General features: G+C 37.7%; 1 protein-coding gene and 1 pseudogene across 2 annotated transcripts; both read right to left on the bottom strand.

Moving 5' to 3' along the window:
• Positions 1 to 4,600: 4,600 nt before the first annotated feature.
• Positions 4,601 to 6,464, bottom strand: LOC127416261 (cytosolic 5'-nucleotidase 1A-like; annotated as a pseudogene).
• A 3,324-nt stretch (positions 6,465 to 9,788) lies between these two features.
• On the bottom strand, positions 9,789 to 12,732 carry LOC127416251 (piggyBac transposable element-derived protein 4-like). Of its 2 annotated transcripts, XM_051655498.1 has the most exons (3): positions 12,648 to 12,721; positions 11,901 to 11,956; positions 9,789 to 11,828 (listed from the first exon to the last, which is right to left on the bottom strand). In XM_051655498.1, the coding sequence occupies exon 3, from the start codon at positions 10,980 to 10,982 to the stop codon at positions 10,008 to 10,010; it is 975 nt and encodes a 324-aa protein (XP_051511458.1). In that variant the 5' UTR covers positions 10,983 to 11,828; positions 11,901 to 11,956; positions 12,648 to 12,721; the 3' UTR covers positions 9,789 to 10,007. The 2 variants fall into 2 exon arrangements, with proteins under 2 accessions (XP_051511458.1, XP_051511459.1); XM_051655499.1 differs by lacking the exon at positions 11,901 to 11,956 and having other exon boundaries at positions 12,648 to 12,732.
• Positions 12,733 to 22,474: the final 9,742 nt, after the last annotated feature.

Below are 22,474 nucleotides of genomic sequence, written 5' to 3' on the forward strand. Positions count from 1 at the left end.
CTTTTCATAAAAAATTTAAAATATTTTATACTTTTTATTAAAACTTTACACCTGAGGGTCTAAAGGTGTCCTCTGTGATTGATAGTTTTTGTCAAAATAATCAACATAATGGCTACCTACATGTCGGTTGACCTGAACTTTGAAGCTCCAAAGAGAATATAAAGGTAGCATAAAAGTAATCCATACGACTCCAGTGGTTAAATCGATGCCTTAAGAAGCGATATGATGAGTGTGTGAGAGATATTTAAGTCCTATTTAACAATATATATCCACTTTCACCAGCCCTCCTAACCGCTCTTCTCTCCTATGAATTCTACTTTCGTTTTTGGTGATTCACATTCTTCATGCATATCGCCACCTACTGGGTAGGGAGGAGAATATATAGTTAAAAAAAGACTTAAAGGAATATTCCGGGTTCAATACAAATTAAGCTCAATTGACAGCATTTGTGGCATAATACTGATTACCCCAAAACATTTATTTTGACTTGTCCCTCCTTTTCTTTAAAAAAAAGCAAAAATCAAGGTGACAGTGAGGCACTTACAATGGAAGTGAATGGGGGCCAATGTTTGAACGTTAAAATACATACTGTTTCAAAAGTATAGCCACAAGACGTAAACAATATGCATGTTAACATGATTTTAGTTTGATCAAATCACTACCCTTTTTTGTGTAAAGTTATAGCCAATTGTACAACTTTGTTGCCATGACAATGTAATGTCAACAAACCCTAAAATGACTGTGTGACGAGGAGAAGGGCATGGCCAGTTGTGAGGGTGCACGGCTGGCACTGCGTCACCTAATCAGTGGGAGAGAGAGATAAAGGGGATCTGGAGACGTCAGAGAGAGAGAGAGAGAGACAGCCAGACACATGAGCTGTGTGTCTGTGTGCGTCTTCTGTTTGTTTTGCTGTAAAGCACTATATGTTATGTTTAAGTTCAGTTGTACCATTAAAAGTTTATATTGATGGTCCACCCAGTTCCCACCTCCTCCTTGCCCATCCTGAGAACTCTGTTACAGACTGTAAAAACGACAATTTAAACAACTTTACAGCTTAAATAATATATGAGTTTTAACAGAAGAATTAATTAAGTGCTTTTATAAAATAATAAGCTTCACACTGCCTTTAAACCCTCCAAAAATTGGCCCCATTCACTTCCATTGTAAGTGCCTCACTGTAACCTCGGTTTTTTTTTTGTGGTTTTTTTTAAAGAAAAGGAGGGACATGTCAGAATTCATTTTTGTGGTAATCAACATTATGCTACAAATGCTGTCGAATTAGCTTAACTTGTATTGAACCCAGAATATTCCTTTAAATATTGAGGTGTTTTTCACACACACCTATCATATCACTTCTGTAGACATGGATTTAACCATTGGAGTTGTATGGATTACTTTTATGCTGCCTTTATGTGCTTTTGGAGCTTAAGAAATTTGGGAACCCATTTACTTGCATTAAATGGATCAACGGAGCTGAGATATTTTTCAAAAAATCTAATTTGTATTCAGCAGAAGAAATACGCATCTGGGACGGCATGAGGGTGATGAGAGAATTTCCATTTTTGGGTGAATTATCCCTTTAACTTGAGCGTTCATGTCCAACTTCCGAGTTGGAAACTATCTCATTCTCAAACTTATCTCATAAGGGGGATATGGATTTTTTTCTCTAAGAAATTGTAAATTAATCTTGAGTTGAGATTCGTGGTGATTTATGCATATCAAAAGAATTACTGATAATCATGAGGTTAAAGTATGAGAAACCATTTTGAATGTAGCATTGGCTCATTTGGCTGTATCAATATCTCATAACACCTAACTATAATCCGTGTTTCACACACAATCTCAGTTACACTTCGAAATATCTGAGCTCCCAAGCATGACTTTTGAATGCTATTACACCCACGTGTGTCGCAGCCATACTTTTCCCAATACACAGAATGTGTGAACTCCCACAAACACACAGCTCAGCTGCAGAAATATCACCTCTAAATGAAAGGATACCGCAATTCAGCCAGAAATGCAAGTCTATGTTTTATGTTTTGTCCTTTTTCATGAACACTAATTATAGTGTATGTGAGGTTAAGCTTCTTTTGCGGGAGCTTGGGGCGCTCAATGACTGTAATCCATTGTCATTCATTATGTCTCAAACATACTGAGCCCACTCACTTCTGGAGTCAGTGCTGAAGTATCCATGGAAACTAGAGGACAGGCAGAGCTCACAAAGAGAGGCAGTCTGTTGCCCAACATCAAGAGAGTGGACAAATGTTCCAAAGAGCTAAGAAGTGACATTGGCCCCTTGTGGTTCCATTTTGGTCATATTTACTCTTGGGAACAGCTTTTAAATTTTTGAATAAAAACCGTTTCCAGCAAACCATAAAGGTTTTTTATTAAATGTACTCTTTGAAGAGGGATAGTGTGGCCCATGAGACAAATCAAAGCATTTAGAATAATGGCACAAACACACAGTATTTTAGTTTCGTAGCGCCCTCTTCTGATTATAACAGACATTTTATAAAAGCAAAAATGATTTAAAGGAATAGTTCACCAAAAATGAAAATTCTGTCAGTACTCACCCTCATGACGTTCCAAACCCATATAAAAAAAATTCTGCAGAACACAAAAGGAGATATTTTAAATCATGTTTGCACTGTTTTTTCCTATGTACGATGAATGAGATTTGAGAGCTACGACGGAAAAAGACAGCGTATGAGTCACATGGTCTATGGTACTTTATGCTGCTTTTTTTCTGTTTGGATCTTTACAATTCCTGATCACTATACTGTATTCATTTGTTGTATGGAAAAGAGCAGCATGATAATTTTTTAATTGTCATTCACATCTGCAAAAAAATGTCCTATGTGTTTGAAATTATCTTAAAGGGATAGTTCACCCAAAAATTAAAACTCCCTTGTCATTTACTTACCCTCATGCCATCCCAGATGTGACTTTCTTTCTTCTGCGGAACACAAATAAAGATTTCGAGTGAATATTTTAGGTCCATACTATGCAAGTGAGTGGTGTCCAGAACTTTGAAGCTCCAAAAGTCACCTAAAGGCAGCATAAAAGTAATACATATGACTCCAGTGGTTGAATCTATATTTTCAGAAGTGATATGATAAGTGTAGGTGAGAAACAGATCAATATCAATATTTTAGTCCTTTTTCACTATAAATCTCCACTTTCACATTCTTTGTCTTGTTTTTGTTTAGTGTTTTTTTTTTTTTTTTTTTTCTTTGTGCATTTCCCATACTGGGTGGGGCTGGTCAAAAGTTGAGATTTATAGCAAAGGACTGAAATATTTAACATTTTCTTACCCACACTTGTCATTTAACATCTGAAGTCATATGGGTTACTTTTATGCTGCCTTTATGTGCTTTTTTTGAGCTTCAAAGTTCTGGCCATTATTCACTTGCATTGTATGGACCAACAGAGCTGAGATATTCTTTTTAAAATCTTTATTTGTGTTCAGCAGAAGGAAGAAAGTCATATACATCTGGGATGGTGGTGATGGGGCTGAACTATCCCTTTAAGTAAATAATTACAAAATTTTCAGTATTGGGTGAACTAACTCTTTAAATAACTCACTCAAAAGGTAGTTTTGTTTTTCATCTAAAAACTTTTATTAAGCCAAAGTACAACATTGGCCTGGAAAATATTTTACCCTGCAATCTTTGAAAAACAAAACCACTTTGCTTATAATGGATAAAAAAAAAGTGCTGTATGAAAGTCCTTTCATAGTGAAACTGCTTGATCATATCAGTAAACACAAATCAAACAAATGACAGTGCATTTACAGCAGGGGTGTAAGAGTTTACATAGACAGCACAAAAGAGAACACATAACAGATAAAAAATGACATTAAATGTAATGAAGTGTAACTGTAATACAAATCAATAGTGTTTTTGTTCGTATTGCTTTTGATACACACACAAATTATCATTTGCATGCAAAATATTAATATTTGGAAAGCATAACCCAAAGTAGTCCATTACTGAAACATAAAGAGACATAAAATTGTAATGTTGAAGATGAATGTCTCATTTTAACTTTAACTGGTTTACCCCATAGATCCCCTCAGAGCGAAAATAAAAACAGTACATTCAGAACAGCCAAATAATATCAGTATGTTGACTGAATTCACACTCTGTAAACATGAAAACATTTCAAAATGACATTTGTACTTTCTAAACTTTAAAAAAAAAAAAGTCTTAATACATGTATAAAGTGAATCTTGCTGTTATATGCACCCCCACAAAAAAGTAAAACTGTCTAAAATATTCCATATAAATACAGCATATACTGTAGATAGATAGATAGAAGACAGACAGACAGATAGACAGATACAATAGCAAAAGTTCTGTGTGCAAATAGCAGAACGATGTAAGTTAAGAAAGCATTGTACTTTCTAGATAAGGACAAAAGAAAATGCATATTTGTGAAAAAGCATATTGTGAAACAAGTAATATAGGCTATAAGGTAAGTAAAATATAGATACCCACATCTTAACATACTTTAAATGCTATTTATATGTATGATAAACTATATAATAAAAAGCATTTGTGATTGAGGCTAACCTACAATAGCTAAAGAGAGTAATCTCTTATTTCTGTGTTTTTTCAGGCTGCTCAATCAGCTTCCCTTTGTTGTATTTCTGTCCTATTCCATATGGCACATGGGCAGTGATAGTGCCCATCTCCTTGGCACCCTCGATGTGGAACATCTGGTCATCAAAGAAGATGTGTGGGCGTATCTTCTGCAGTAGGGGCCCTCTGGGAGCCCCGGCGAGAAACAAAGCCTCATCAATCTCCAGGCTCTAGCTTTTGAGTGTCTTGAGGACACAGGCTCCAGAGCTGGCCACGCTTCGGGCCGTCACCAAGAAGGTGCGAATAGGGCAGTTCAGTCGCTAATTCTTGGCGTAGAATTTCTTCTGGAGCTTTCCTAGAGCCTCAAGAAAGCACTTAAGAGGACCCTGTAGAACAGAGGTGAGCAGTCTGTCAGTCAGTGGAACTGATCACTTAGAATTTATCTATTATCGGCAGCTGCCATTGCTCAAGCAACTACGACAGTCCACTTAAAGTACTAAAGTTAAAGAAGAGCCTAATAAGGACATAACCATGTGGTGTTGTATAAATAGCAGGTTGCTGTTTTCATTAACAAAGGGCCCTTGCAAAGTATGTGAAGAATCTTCTACATCCCTATATACACCGATTAGCCACAACATTAAAACCACCTGCCTAATATTGTGTAGGTCCCCCTCGTGCCACCAAAACAGCGCCAACCCACATGCTATTCTTCTCACCACAATTGTACAGAGCGGTTATCTGAGTTGCTGTAGACTTTATCAGTTTGAACCTGTCTGGCCATTCTCTTTTGGCCTCTCTCATCAACAAGGTGTTTCCATCCACAGAACTGCCATTCACTGGATGTTTTTTGTTTTTGGCACCATTCTGAGTAAATTCTAGAGACAGTTGTGTGTGAAAATTCAATGAGATCAGCAGTTGCAGAAATACTCAAACCAGCCCACTGGCACCAACAATCATCCATGCGATTATCTAATCAGCCAATTGTGTGGCAGCAGTACAGTGCATAAAGTCATGCAGATACAGGTCAGGAGCTTCAGTTAATTTTCACATCTACAATCAGAATGGGGAAATGATTGTTGGTGCCAGACAGGCTGGTTTGAGTATTTCTGTAACTGCTGATCTCCTGGAATTTTCACACACAACAGTTTCTAGAATGGTGCCAAAAACAAAAACCATCCAGTGAGCAGCAGTTCTGTGTATGGAAATGCCTTGTTGATGAGAGAAGTCAACAGAGAATGGCCAGATTGGTTCGAAATTGCAAAGTCTACGGTAACTCAGATAACCGCTCTGTACAATTGTGGTGAGAGGAATAGGTTTGCACTGTTGTGGTGGAATGAGGGGGACCAACACAATATTAGGCAGGTGGTTTTAATGTTGTAGCTGATCAGTGTATATATCAACCCTTTGACCGTTGGAGTCAAAGCGCAGCATGAAATAAATGTTGGTGATGAAGAAATTGGTGCAATGCTTAGCAAAATATCCACATCTCATACCGGAGCGAGTAGTTTGTTCTCATTATGTTTTTCATGCTCAAAGAATGAATCCAGGCCATTCTGCTTCACAATGATCTCAGACTCATCAGAGAAGAGCACAGCATCTCCATCGAAAGCCACACGCAGCTGAGTCTCAGACAGCTCTGTCTCCACATCAGGCTTGAACATGATGGCTGCTGCTATACCTTTATAAAAGAAAACACCACACACTGGGTTTATCAAAATCATGAACAAATATTAGAGCTGTTTGAAAAATTCCTTTAAAAGATAAGGCATTTAGTAATTTTTGGTGTATTTTGTGCTGGCCGATATGGCAACGTTCTTGGGCTTACACTGACACCTAGCGGTGTGAAAGCAGCATAACGCAACAGCAAAAGTTTCAAGTTACCAGTGCTATTGTAAAAATGTGCTACTAGCACAATATGTGTGTGTGTATATATATATATATATATATATATATATATATATATATATATATATAATTTTGCATGTTTATTTTGTAAAACTGTTTATTAATTTTAAATTATTACTCATTTTTTTGTGTAAAGCTTTTCAGTTTCCCCTTTTCTATAATATAAAATTACTTGATTAAAGGAATAGTTCACCCAAAAATGAAAAGTCTCTCATCATTTACTCACCCTCATGCCACCCAGATGTGTGACTTTCTTTCTGCTGCAGAACACAAACTAAGATTTTTAGAAGATTATCTCAGCTCTGTTGGTCTATTCAATGTGAATGGTGGCCAGAACTTTGAATCTTCAAAAATGCACATAAAGGTAGCATAAAAGTAATCCAGTGGTTAAATCTGTGTCTTCAGAAGCGATATGATAGGTTTGAATGAGTGTAACGAGTCAGAGGTAGACACAGAGTGAAGATCAATGTGCAGAGTTTATTAGAGAGCGTAGTCAAACAGGCAGAGGTCAAAACCAGGTAAGCAATCCACACAATGCAATACATCCAAAACGGTAGAAAAAAGGGGTAAATCTAGGGAACAGGCTATGGTCAATACAGGCAGGCAATAGAGGAAGATAAGCGCTCAGAAATGCAAGACAACAGAGTGAATTGACAAGACTTTGCAGTGAAGTGAAGTTGAATGGAGACTATATACACTGGGAGTTGATGAGGGAATGGAAATCAGGTGTGAGAGTTAATGGCAGGAGGAAAGGGATTCTGGGAAATGTAGTCTGGGAAGAGTTTAATACTCAGGGGAAGGGGATCTTGTGTGAACAGATCTGGAGGATGTGACAATGAGAAACACCTCAATATTTAACTTTCACTTCTACATTCTTCTTTTGTTTGTTTATTTTTTATTTATTTTATTTTATTTTTTTTTGCCAATTTGCATTCTTCATGCATATCACCACCTACTGGTTGGAGCTGGTCAAAGGTGGAGATTTATAGTAAAAAATAAATTTAAAAAAAGGACTTTGTTTCACACCCACACTTATCATATCGCTTCAGAAGATATGGATAATAATAATGATGATGATAATAATAATAATAATAATAATAATAATAATTATAATAATAATAATAATAATAATAATAATAATTATTATTATTATTATTATTATTATTATTATTACATTATTATTATTATTATTATTATTATTATTATGTTGGCTTGACAAAAACAACATACTGATCTAATATTTAAGCTTATTATTTTGGCTTGAGAAAGCCAACATATTGTTATACTATTTAAACTTATTATTATTATTATTATTATTTTATTATTCTGAGACTAAAATGTTCAACGCTACAAGCATCAAACTCGCCACAGACCTGGGAAATGTACTGAAGTCTGTTGCTATTTCTTTTCTACCTGATCCGACTTAAGGTTTTTATATAAATTACGATCAAAAATAAAAATAAAAATCCCATAGATTTACATTGGCTCAGCAAAAATGCCCCCTCTAATGGAGCAATACTGTCCAGTAGATGATGGAGCCCCAAGATAACTAATCCTTTCTTTTACTTTCATTTTCCATCCGATGAAAATGACAAATAAATGCATACTCTGAGAGTGCTCCACAAGATATGTTTGTTTTTACCATCAGGTTAGTTAATCGCTGTTCTAAACTAATGTACACATACAGACAGCGCACGAGCCTGAAGCGCACTCTCTTTCGTCTCTTCTTACGGTTGAACGGACAAATACACCTTGCCAATTTCAACATTCAAGTGATTTTAAACCATTCAAACGCAAGAAGACACCAAAGGATTCAATTCAGTACTCGCGAGTTGTTTTGCGTGACAGACAGCCGAGACGCGTCGCGTCTCTGACAACGCGCGACACCGAAGCCAGATGACTTTCGCTTGCGTCTTCACGAAGGTTTGACAATTGTATGTTTTAAGGCTTTCCAGTTTGAACATTCAAGCGATTTTAGACCATTCACACGCAACAAAAGGCAAAACAACTCAATTCAGTGCTCGCGAGCTGTTTTGTGTGACACAGACAGCCGAGCCGAGTCGCGTCTCAGACAACACACGCGCCCCGAAGAGAGATCACTTTCGCTTCTTCTTGCGTTTTAACGGACGAATACATACAACATAATGTCAAAATACATGATATCTTGGCGAGTCTGTTAAGTCTCAATTGAACATACACAGATGAGAAAGAAATTGGGTATCATTATATTGAATTCTGGCATAATGTCAGGGGTAGACGGACACACCGGCGCGTCGTGCTGGATTTTTTCCTCATAACAGCGGTAACAACTTAAAATACTCCGTCATTTTTGGCCATACAGATAAATGTAAGACATCATTAGAAACTATAAAGGGTCTACTTTTATTTGTGTACACTCACAATAACAACAAAACCTTGTGCTTTTGTCAAATAAAGAAAATAAACAGGGTGCGCTTTCAGCCGTCTCTGTCTCCGCGAGCATCTTTCTGAAACACATCACAAAAATGAACTGAAACTCAGCGAATACTTATCACACAAACATGAAACATATGAGCGCTCCACAAGTTATGTTTGTTTTTACCATCTGGATACTCAGTATTGATCAGGTGACACTTTCGCTTCTCCTTGCGTTTGAACGGACAAATACATACAACATAATATCAAAATACATGATATCTTGGCAGTCTGTTATGTATTCATATCAATTTTATATTACATTCATATTCATATAACATCACACACCTGAACTGTATATACCATATTGAAGAGAAGAACTAGAGCTTTCAAATGATATAAATATTTGTATGATTATTTAAGGCTAATCATCCTTTATCAATAAGATTTCACACAGCAACTTTTACAAAAATCTTCTCTGGCCACCATACTTCATCAGACAACTGCATTTTCAACCATTTTAATTACAAGCTAGAGGGAAACTTAGAGTGTATGAAATATACATAATTTTGAGGGCAATGTAGAATAGCAGACAGATTAGAAATATAATCTATTGTTTAAAAGTTATGACCATTCTAGTGATTAGTGGGAAAATGGAATAAAACAAACATTTAGAATGTTAAGATACATTTCACATGACCACTCCTCAAATACTCCTTTTGAGCACCTGTAATAATAAATTGAGATTGCATCTGAAGTTGAAGGACAGAAACACTGAAATATACATTTTATGTGTTCAATAAAACACACACTTTATTTAATTTGAACATTAGAATTACGCATGAATTGCACAGCAAAACATACAACATCAAACTTTCGAACTATCTGCAGTAAATTATCTACATTTTTAATAAAGGAGTGCAGGAACAGAATATATATAAATTAATAAATACTCAACAATTGCAATACCTGTGGAGAGATGAGAGGGAGAAAAGAGGGGAGGGGGAGGATGACAACACCAGTAAACACAGCCCAACCTAGGCCTCTTCGCGAAACTGGTCACACTCAGCTAAGTGCCAAGACTGAAAACAGTTCCTATTGCGAACCAAGAAAAGTCTTTTGCCATTACATTCCGGCGCAAGCTACTTTAGTTTTATTTTCAGTCCTATTTTTCCGATAGCATAGCCAACATCTCTTAGAGGACTCTTCAAATTTAGGGACATGGGCTGTGTGGAGTGATGATGAAGGAGGGACTGCAGGCTTTAGTGTATGCAAAGGAAAACTTGCGTGAATATCGATACCTCCCAGCTGACGAGCCAGGTTTTCTCTGAAATCTATCTGGGTTAAGTTCACCGGTCTACGCTCATCCCCTGGTGCCGCATGAATGTGTTGCCATTCCTTAAACAATATGAAACTATTGACGACGGCAATGTCTATGAAGTGGGGAAAAAAAAGAGTCTTCCGCCACTTCTGAGTTTTTTGTAGGACGTCGTAAGATTTTATAATTTGGTCTGACCTATCAACACCACCCATGTTTTTGTTATAATCGCTGATGACAGTGGGCTGGAGGGCTTCTTCTTTTGTCCAGTCATCATAATTTTTTACAAACCTAGTAATTTTGGTTGAGCCATTAGCATTTTGGAAATTGGAGAGGCATGTAACTGCATGCATGTCCTTCCACTGAATTACAAGTATATTCCCCTCAGTCCTACACCACCTCATATCCCCACAAGCTGTCTTGCGTTCCCATCTATTGATGTCTTTAAATTCTGCAGGAAACAGTTTACGATTCACCCTGCATGTCCCACAGGCATTAGATCCCATTTCTAACAACTTAACCATAAGAGCTGGGGATGTGTAAAAGCTGTCAAACCAAACATTGTGGCCCTGGTCTTTGAATGGCTGCAGTAACAATTCAACTACTTTGGTGGCCAAGTCAGTGACACGCCCATCATGACTACCTGTGTAAACATTAAAGCCGAGAGTATACCCCAAGTCTGATGTTGCAATTACCCATAATTTAAAACCCCACAGAGTATGCTTGCCCTTTATGTATTGTTTAAATCCTGACCGAGCTTTAGACTTGACCATACTGTTCATCTATTGTGAGATTTTGGTTAGGCTGAAAGAGCTGCTGGCATTTTTGTTTGAGGTGGTCCATAAGATAACGCAACTTCCTAAGGCGATCATGATTATCCACTGTGGTAGGGTCTACAACATGTAGAGCTGCTAAAAGAGCCTTGTAGCGGTCACGCGACATAAATCCCCTCGCCCACATGCCCTGAAGTGACTTGGTTCCCCAATGATGATGGGAATCAGGGAGAATTGAAAACCCCATGTAAATGAGCATCCCAAGAATTCATTGGGGGTCACCTCCATCCAAGCTCCTTGGTAGCTGGAATATGACAGAGAGTTTAGCACGAGCTCCCACCCCTGACAGTTTGTAAAGCTGCATATCTAAGCAACTACAGCCTGAGTAAAAAACAGCATGAAAAAGTCAATTTCTCACAACATCATATTGGAGGTTGACCGCACAGCCTGACGCACGCTACCTAAGTCAATACCAAATGGACGGCAAGGCTTAAATGGGAGAGGTTTTGGTGCCTGTGAATCGATGTCAGAGTACGAGGAATAAGAAACGGAGTCAGGGAAGCATTTATGCTTTCTAGCTGACTTGGGACCTGTGTGAGAATGGCTAGCCATACCCAAAATAATAAGAGTAACAGTTTTAGTGTTACTGTGAGTATCCGTCATATGAGAAATGGAAACAAACAATCCATACACATTCATATATATCCAGTTCATGGTCTTGGCTGGGGATCAGGTTCCATCTCATCCTCCATCTCCTCATGGTCCGGGTCTTCCTGCAGTAGTTCCTGGTCCAGCAGATCTTCCTCCTGTGTGCTCATGCCCTCAAAAGCAGGGAGCCATAGTTTCTATCCATCTCTACAACAGAAAAAATTTACACAGTAGTAGCCAGCAGTGTGTTCTTCACAAATCCATTCACTGAATACTCACCAAAGGCTTGCAGACTAAGGAGAATGTCCAACTGCAGACAGCCCTCTCACATTTTCCTTGTGAACAGGAAGATACACACAATCTAAAATCATGTCTGTGTGATGGATTGGTAAAGCGATCTGCTAAATTACAGAAAGATATCTACCATTTTTTTATTACATGGGAAAATCAACAAGCTAGATAACTTATCTAATTAGCAGGCCAGTTTCCAGGCAGGTCTGAACAGCATCTGCTCTCTGCCTCACATTACTTCAGGCGGATTTTTCACAAGCGACAAAATTGGCAAAAGAAAGTTATTGATATTTAGTTAAAAATGTACATAGTATTGCTAGTTAATGTTTATTTAGCAAGTTTCACAGAAACTGCCAAAAAAACGTTTATATAAAAAGAAGAGGCTCGCCGATGACGATCACCTTTTTTTTCCAGAAAAGAAAACTAGCTAGCACAAATAAATGCTTCGTAACTTAAAAAGGTTTGACTGTCTTCCACAAGCAACAAAATTGGCCAAAAAAGTTATAGATATTTACCTAGAAATGTACATATTATTGCTAGCTAATGTTTATTTAACAAGTTTCACAGAAATTTGCTTAAAAATAGAGGCTAGCTGCCTGTCCGATGAACACCGACGGTCATGTCATTTTTTCCAGAAATAACTAGCGTTACTCCTACAAATAAATGCTTCGTAACTAAAACGTTTTGACTTTCAATAGACAATATTGACAACACATGTTAAATAATTTGTCTTACCTCGAAAGATTGCCTCAGTTTTCAATTTGAAGCAGTAAGTCCAAAACTGGAGGTAATCTCCCGGGACATCCTCTCTGGCTCCGCTCAGGCAAATGGAGGATGACGATGATGACGATACATTTATTATTCACGCCCAGTAACCCCTTAACCAATCATATGTGCTTTTAGCTTATATTGTCATGAGTATCTGGCAGTTTTCAGAAATAAAATCGGTGATTGGCCGGCAAAGAAATTGAGACAGGAACCATGGGAATAATTGTTCCCAAATTTTTACGCTCCGGCTGGAAAGGGTTAAAGTGTGAGCCTGTACATCTTTAAAGAGTTATAAACAGCTACAGTTCTACAGTGTTATTATGTGCCTAGACAGTCTTTCAAATAAACTCAGTTTGCCCAAAAATGAAATTTCTCTCATCATTTACTCACCCTCATTACATCCCAGATGTGTATGACTTTCTTTCTTCTGCTGAACACAAATTAAGCTTTTTAGAAAAATATCTCAGCCCTGTTGGTCCTTTCAATGCAAGTGGATGGTGATCAGAACTCAGAAGGTACAAAAATCACATAAATGCAGCATAAAAGTAATCCATACAACTCCAGTGGTTTAATCTATGTCTTCAGAAGTGATATGATAGGTGTGGGTAAGAAACAGATCAATATTTAAGATTTTTTACTATAAATTCTCCTCCCTGCCCAGTAGGGGGCGATATGCTTATGAAAATCACCAAAAACAGAAGAAGAACTCTTAAGAGAGAAGAGCGCCTATGAAAGTGAAAGTGGAGATTTATAGTAAAAAATGACTTCATTATTGATCTGTTTCTCACCGCTTCTCAGTTACTTGCATTGAATGGAGCAACAGAGCTGAGATATTCTTCTAAACATCTTAATTCATGTTCTGCAGAAGAAAGTCATACACCTCTGGGATGGCATGAGGGTGAGGAAATGATCAAATATCCTTTAACATTCACTTATTTTTACAACACATACAATGAAGTCTTATGACAAAGTGAAAATCTTAGTGAATGCCGTATGTGGTATAACGACATGGAGAGCTTAAATAATTTTCAAGTAATTGCATATATTTCATATTTTTGCTGTGATCTTGTTTTATTGTTATCATCGAGTTCCAGTCCTGGTTCAAGGTTCGGGCTTTCTCAAGCCAACATCAAAGTTTGTTCGCAAACTTTAGGTTCTAGTTATGTTGGCTTGACAAAGCCAACATACTGATCTACTATTTAAGCTTATTATTATTATGTTGGCTTGTCAAAGCCAACATTCTGATCTACTATTTAAACTTATTAGTGGTGCTTGCGAAGCAAAGCGAAATACTTATTATTATTATTATTCTTATTCCGTACAAAATGTCGGCACCTAACTCATCCTGCACCATTTGTAGTAGACCCATGAATTAGGTGTCAAATCGACTGGCCTATTGACGACACCTGTGCTATGACTTTTCTAAGGGATTGGGGGTACGGTGCACCCCTGGGGGGCAAAAAAACATCCCAAAAATTTCCCATAGGCATACTATGGCAAGGGTCTCACCCATGAAAACATTTTTTTTTTCCCTACTATGGTTGTCAATGCAAGAAAGTTGTCAAATAATATCTCCCTATCAGAATGACATAGAGACGTGGGGGCAGGCTCATTTCAATCGGGCTACCAATCAGTCTTTAAGGATCATCTTGGAAATGGTGTAGCCACGCCCTAGCAACCATTTATGGCACCCTAGCAACCGCCCCCATTGACTTCCATTCAAAATGGCTCAGAAGGATATCTTCAGAACAGAATGTCGTAGACACTTGGGGATTGGCTGTTTTCAGTCAGATTAGTAATCAGCCAATAAGAATCTCTCTGGCCACTGGCTAGCCACACCCTAGCAACAATTTAGAGCACCCTAGCAACTAGCCCTATTGACTTCCATTAAAAATGGCTGAGAGGGATATCTTTGGATCAGAACATACTGCAGACATGGCAGTTGGCTCATTTCACGTGGGTGAGCAATCAGTCTTCATGTATCCATTTGAAAAGCTACTTAGCCGCACCCTAACAACCATTTAGAGAACCCTAGCAACCATCCCCACTGACTTCCATTCAAAATGGCTGAGTGTGATATCTTATGATCAGAATGTCCTAGACATATGTGGGTGCTCTCATTTGATTTGGGCTAGCAAGCCGTGTTCGAATATACCCTGTGTTTGGGGGTAAAATGTACCCCAGGGGGTAAAAAGGGGGGCAAAAAAATCATACCAAAAATTCCCATAGGGTACTATGTGAAGAGAATTGTGTTCCTACTATGGCAGTCAGTGCAAGAAAGTTCCCAATCAGAATGACATAGATACATGGGGGAAGGCTCATTTCAATTGGGATACCAATCACTCTTTAAGTATCACCTTGGAAATGGCATAGCCACGCCCTAACAACCATTTATGGGACCCTAGCAACCACCCCTATTAACTTCCATTCAAAATGTCTCAGAAGGATATCTTCAGAACAAAATGTCGTAAACACTTGGGGATTGGCTCTTATGAGTCAGGTTAGTAAGCAGCCAATAAGAATCTCTCTGTTCACTGGCTAGCCATGCCCTGGCAACCATTTAGAGCACCCTAGCAACCAACACTATTGCTTTCACTTAGAGTGTGATATCTTTGGATCAGAATGTCCTAGAGACATGACAGTTGCCTCATTAAATATCACTCTGGTAACTGCCTAGCAACCACATGGGGTTACACTAGTAACCAAGTAACAAATCACATATCTCTGAACCAGAACATTGTAGACACTTCCGGTTTGATTTATTTCACTCAGGATGGCAAGGAGCCTTGATAAGTATCACCTTGGTAACTGCCTAGCAACCACATGGGGTTACCCTAGCAAAAAAGTAACAAAACACATATCTCTGCACCAGAATATCGTAGACACTTCTGGGTTGACTTATTTCATTCAGGAGAGCAAGGAGCCTCATTAAGTATCACTCTTGTAACTGTCAAGCAACCACATGGGGTTACCCTAGCACACAAGTAACAAATCACATATCTCTGCACCAGAACATCATAGACACTTCCGGGTTGATTTATTTCACTCAGGATGGCAAAGAGCCTTGATAAGTATCACCCTGGTAACTGCCTAGCAACCAGATGGGGTTACCCTAGCAACCAAGTAACAAATCATATTTCTCTGCAACAGAACATTGTAGAGACATCTGGATTGACTTATTTCACTCAAGATGGCAAGGAACCATGTTAAGTATCACCTCGGTAACTGCCTAGCAACCAGATGGGGTTACCCTAGCAACCAAGTAACAAATCACATATCTCTGAACCAGGAAATCATAGAGACTTCAGGGTTGACTTATTTCACTCAGGATAGGAAGTAGCCTTGTTAAGTATCACCTTGTTAACTGCCTAGCAACCAGATGGGATACCCTAGCAACCAAGTAACAAATCACATATCTCTGCACCAGAAAATCATAGAGACTTAGAGATTGACTTATTTCACTCAGGATGGAAAGTAGCCATGTTAAGTATCACCAATTGCCTAGCAACCAGATGGGGTTACCCTAGCAACCAAGTAACAAATCACATATCTCTGCACCAGAACATCTTAGAGACTTCTGGGTTGACTTATTTCACTCAAGATAGCAAGGAGCCTTGAATAGTATCACCCTGGTAACTGCTTTGCAACCAGATGGGGTTAACCTTGCAACCAAGTAACAAATAACATATCTCTGCACCAGAACATTGTAGAGACTTCCGGGTTGACTTATTTCACTCAGGAGGGCAAGGAGCCATGTTAAGTATCACCCTGGTAACTGCCTAGTAACCAGATGGGGTTACCCTAGCAACCAAGAGACAAATCACATATCTCTGCACCAGAACATTGTAGAGACTTTGGGTTTCTTTCATTTGACTCAGGGTAGCAAGGAGACTTTTGAGTATCACCTTGGTAACTGCCTAGCAACCAGATGAGCTCACCCTAGCAACCAAGTAACAAATCACATATCTCTGCACCAGAACATTGTAGAGATTTCTGGTTTTGTTCATTTGAATCAGGGTAGCAAGGAGCCTTTTCAGTATCACCTTGGTAACTGCCTAGAAACCAGATGGTGTTACCCTAGCAACCAATTTGCCATTCAGAAAAACAAGCAAGGGATAGGATTGCATAGGACTTCTTGCAGCTGGCTGTCTATCTGTTCTTTCTGTTTGTCTGTCTGACGTTAAGACCTTCAAACTTCCAACTCTTCAAACTATTTTAAACTTTCAGACAAGGCTTTGTCAAGCCAACATAAAGTTTGTCTTCAAACTTTACTATCTAGTTATGTTATTATTATTATTATTATTATTATTAAGATATGGATTTAACCACTGGAGTCATATGGATTACTTTTATGCTGCCTTTATGTACTTTTTAAGGATTCAAATTTCTGGCCACCATTCACTTGCATTGTATGGACCTACAGAGCTGAAATATTCTTCTAAAAATCTTAATTTGTGTTCTATAGAAGAAAAAAGTCATACACATCTGTGATGGCATGAGGGTGAGTACATTTTCATTTTTTGAGTGAACTATCCTCTTAAGCTCAATCTATGCAATAATCAAGGGACACTGCCATCTATACAATAACAATATTATAATAATACAATTATGCAGTATAACAGCCTATACAAAATATACAATAATAGTTGGGTGCTAAAGCTAAAAATGCCTTTTCAATATAAATAATTATCTGATTTTACTCACTGTTTATGACTACTGTTCACTCTTCAAAGTTGCTAAATAATGCTCGGCAACATATTTATTATTACAGTTAACTGTAAATATGTAAATGGCTTTTAATTATTTATAAATCCTAAAAATATTTGTTGAAAATACGTGTGCTATCAGGGTCTGCAATACATCTATAAGACAATGCAAATTAGTATGTCTCGGATGTCATAAGACATTCAGCAGATATTTTTGAGACATTTATGACTTAGATTGTTTGTAAATCTGATCTGATGTTGTGGTGAACAGTTGGACCAGATGACATTCCAGAAGCCAGTTTATCAAGGCAAAGAAGAGTGGCTCCATTTTGATTGGATCATGGCAGGACCAACACAAACAAATGCTAAGCACAGCCATCAGTTAAGCTGCACGGACAACTACCAGATACTTCAGAAAGTAAGGCCCCGGACCTTCCAATATTTTGAAAAAGACTTCTCATTGGTCCATGAGTGGTTTCTTAGCAACCTCTCAAACCCCCCATCCTAAGGTTTGCCCCAAGACCAGAGTTGAGATAAAGACCATAAATATTTTTCAAGACCTCTCGAAGCAGCATTACTTACCATGTGGCAAAAGTCGAAACAAAGAAGCCACAAAGACAAATCTTTACACACAAACTTTTACTCCTAACATGGACATTAACTGCAACACATCCACTCCATGTTTGTTCACAGAACTGTTTATGTAAATTGAAGTTGTTCAATGAGCACAATAGTTCACACAAACTGAACTATGGTGGTATAAATTAATGCATGCGTGATATGTAATCTTTCAATATCATGTTTGGTCTCTATATCTTCAGAAAAATGAGTACTTTTGAAGAGGTTTGGAAAAGGAACAATGCATAGATGAGACTTTAAAGACATTTTCTAACTATGTACTTTAATATATGCAAATGTTCCACACAGAGAAGGGAGGGTGAGCCAATCATAACTCTGAAACAAGAAGCACCAAACTGAAATCTCCTCCTCATCAGGAAGGTATAAAACTATCCTCCAGATGACCACACCTTTGTCCTGAGTCCCAGAGGGTCATTAACAGGATACACTTCTAAAACACCTTTGTCCTGAGTCCCCGTCCAGAGGGTTGTTTACAAGATACACTTCTATAACAATTCTCTGTTCTGTGTTCCCACCTGTTCGAGTTCGGGAGCAATAACAGTATAAGAATCAACATTCAGAGTCTCCAGTCTGAGTGGTAGGAGATGTAACAGAATACAAACCATACAACATGCTAAGTCTCCGCTTCACAGAGAGAGAGGATAACAGATCACCCAACGTTCTTAGTGTCCATCCGAGAGAGAGTAGGAGATCGACCAAATACCAAGTCTCACTACAAGAGACTATTACAACACCAAGTTCGGAATCCCTATACCAGGGAGATAACTAAAGCGACAAGGTTTAGCTCTGGCGAACAAACCTTCTCTTCAAGTTTTGTGCATCTGCGTGTTCCAGATGATGAATCTTGCACCGACATATGGGCTGTATATCTGTGTGTTCCAGATTGCAAGATCCCTCTCGGTTCCTCCAGGAGCTCAGCATTCCTCAGCTCCTTCATGTCCAAGGCTGTTGAAATGGAATCCAGCTCCTTTCCCACTGTAACGTGGCCCTGAGCCCCAGTGGAAGACATCGCCTTTACAAAACTCATCGACTGATCAAGGAGAACGTAAATATCACTATTAAACCTATTTCCAAAGACCTTGGCATTAGTGTATACTATCAGTTTATGATTATCTAATGTTCCTTAGATTTCATAAGCTGTGTATCAAATGTCTAGTAAATAAACTTATTTATTTGAACTGAATTATTTTAAACTGAGTTATTTGTTTAAATAGAAATAAGGTTTTCACTTTATTAATTAACAGAGAAACAGCAATTTATCTTTCCATAAGATAACAGTCATACTTTGCCATTGCTACATCCAATTCAACCATTTACATCTTTCCATCCTATGGCCTTGATTTGCCTATTCATTTATTTTATCTTTTAGCATATTAGTACCATTTTGTAGTTTTTGTTAGTTATTCTTGTTTATATTTTTTAAATAAAACTAATTTTATTACAACTGTGTGTTCCTTGTGTTGATGATACAGAAGAGCTCTAAAGGGTTAGGCTGCTCTCAAATCCTTCAAATAATTCAGATGACCAACTCCCTCCACTTTACATAATTTTAATTGATTGAATGGTCCATTTGGATCATTCTTTACTGTTAAGGTGAAACTCCTTAGCTGGTGCCCTTAGGATGGAGGGAGGGGCCGTCTGATATTAATAATCACACACATATACACCTTAAGTGAAGTGTGATCAAAAATCACCACATACTTTGGTGTCTTGTGTGAGGCCCAGTTCATTTCAATTGGTGCCATGGTGATTCTCACTACAATATTTAGTAGATGTTAATTAGATTGTGATGCTGTCCAGATGAAAAGATCTAAAACAGACATCTCGAAAATGTACAGTACGTGCTATCTAGGTTTAGTGTGTAACATACATTCTGTAAAAGGTACACTAACTTTTTACAATTACCAAGTCTTTTAACCTGGTATGACAACCCTTCCAACTTTAAGACAAAATAAGTTTAAGACATAAACTTTGAGGCTAACTTTAAGACATTCCCACTGTAAGGGGCCATTCACATTGAACAAGTTTTTGCGCCTATATATATCTACGGCAGAAATAACATAACAGGCCTATAGTAAGCTTCATTGATTTATATTGTGGGAGTTTTCTTGTTTTGTTAACTTTAGAAGTTCATCAAACAAGTTAGTCAAGTCCAGCGAACTTTGTCATCAGTGTTCATATGAATGAGTGTTGTTCTCACCAATGGCCGTAACCAGCTATGAGGTCACTAAGGTCCAGACATCGGTCAATTTTTCGTATTAAAAAATAAATAAAACTGAAACTATTTACAACTGAATGAAAAATCAGCAGTTGAAAACTTCTCTTTTGAGTATCTGTATGCATGTGTAATACTGTTTATACATATGACTTTATTGTTTAGTGTCCGCAATGTGTGATGAAATGGTAATACTCGATTAAAGTGGTGCGCAGCGCGAGTGCAAAGGAGAAGGATATAGCTGCAGGCATTGCTCCAAATCACCATCCAAATTGGGTGATTAGGTGGTTGCTGGGGGTCAGACCAGGGGGTGAGAGGGGGTTGTGGTCTGAGTTGTGGTGCCCATGCACACCTGTGCCACCCTTCTGGCCACACCCCTGCATGCGGCATGCTATCCAGTGGTGTAAACATCATAAGTTGCACGACCAATTTGAATTTTACGGAATTCTCAGTGTCTAAGTAAACAGGAAAAACATCATGACATGCACAACGGTAATTCAGGCTTTTCAATCTATACATCAGCACCCTTAAATATACCTTGCAGTTAAGTGACTTCCAGTGACAAAGCAACCTCATCTTATCTCATAAATGTAGTAACATTAACTGTCGAAACTATGGTATTTTGCCGGAAACGCTGTATAATAAAAGTTACTATTATTACAGTTATACTAAACATTGGGCATTAGGGGAATACAAGTCACTTGTATGGAGGTTGTTTTTGTAGTTTACTGTACATGTATTTAAGATTTTGTTTTAATTACAAATTCCATATTTTTATTTTTATTTATTTATTTTTAGAAACCATAATTAGCCTACATCTAACTATGGTAATGAGGAGCATGGTTTTACGGTTACCATAATCTTACAAATAGCACAGTTAAACTTTGGATAGGCCTTCTATGCAAGAACTATAGTAAATTTCCATAAAGGTGTAGCCAAGTAGAGAAATTTCATGTAATTTAATTCTAAACATTAATTGGACGTGGCCCCTTTAAGAACTGGATTTTTGCGACACTAGAGTTTTGGGACCTACTTTCCAGCACTCTCTCGTGTTAGAAACATGAGAACTTATATTGGGCAAGAGAGCTCCCAGTTTTGTTCATCGGTTGAGAATTCTTGGATAAATATCAAATTTTACACAAAATGCTTATAAATTACATTAAATATATGTTCACCAGAGTTGTTTGATAAAATTGAGTGTTTGTTATGGATCATTTTTGAAGGATACATATGGATTGCACGTGTGGAGTTTGACCATCTTTTGCATACATGTGAGAACTAGGTATGTAAATTTAGTATTAATCATATCTTATTTAATGATTTATAGCCCAGAGTGTTTTCCAGTTTAGTGAATAAGTGTAATACATGTTATATGTGAAAACATGTAATAAAAATTCAAGTGTTTAAACTGTTATGTCCTTAAAGGCTGGTTAAAAATGCATAAAATGCTTTGAGTGATTTAAGCATGTGTTAAATGCATAAAATGCTGTGAATGATATAAGCATGTATTAAGGTGATGTATGCTGAAGCATATGGGTAGAATAATGCCGTTTGTATTTTTCATTTGGACATTAGCCTCTACCGTATTTCATTCCCATGTTTAATTTTCGTATTTTATTTTTGTATTTCATTATTTTTTTGTGTGTATTTTCTTTACTCCTTTTTTCTTTTGATATAATATGGCCCCAACGACTGCTGTTTTTTTTTTTTTCTTCTTTTAATAAACAGCCGTCAGAATAAAACCCCAAAATATATTTTTGTATCCTGTGGTGATTATTTTCAACTCACCGGCTACATTTTTGGTACCAGGAGTGGGGTATCTGACTGTTGGGAGCCAAAAGGTCAATTTATTGTTCTTTTTGAAATATGGTAGAGGTGAAGATAAGTGCCTGTGGGACACAGAGTGGAGGCTGTCTTCAGTGGTGCAGTGGTCCTGTGAACAGGCGTCGGCCAGAGGTGATAAGGTGAGGTGACAAGACTGCTGGACGAGACAGAGAGAGAGCACCTGAGTTCTGCTGAGTCCACGGGGGTACTGTTTGATATGACACCTATCCAGTGACTTTCTACAAGCAAGAAAAAAGTATATTATACAGACATTCAGCAACATATCCTTTGGTTTCAACGTTACAAACTGATTAAGAGACTTTTTGTTTTGCCCACAAATAAACTGACAGTTTTTTACTGAGTTGAACTGAGATCATTTGAACTTTTCAAAATGTCACAATATGATGATG

Source organism: Myxocyprinus asiaticus, chromosome 25 (assembly GCF_019703515.2).
Source record: "Myxocyprinus asiaticus isolate MX2 ecotype Aquarium Trade chromosome 25, UBuf_Myxa_2, whole genome shotgun sequence".
NCBI classification, from domain to species: Eukaryota; Metazoa; Chordata; class Actinopteri; order Cypriniformes; family Catostomidae; genus Myxocyprinus; species Myxocyprinus asiaticus.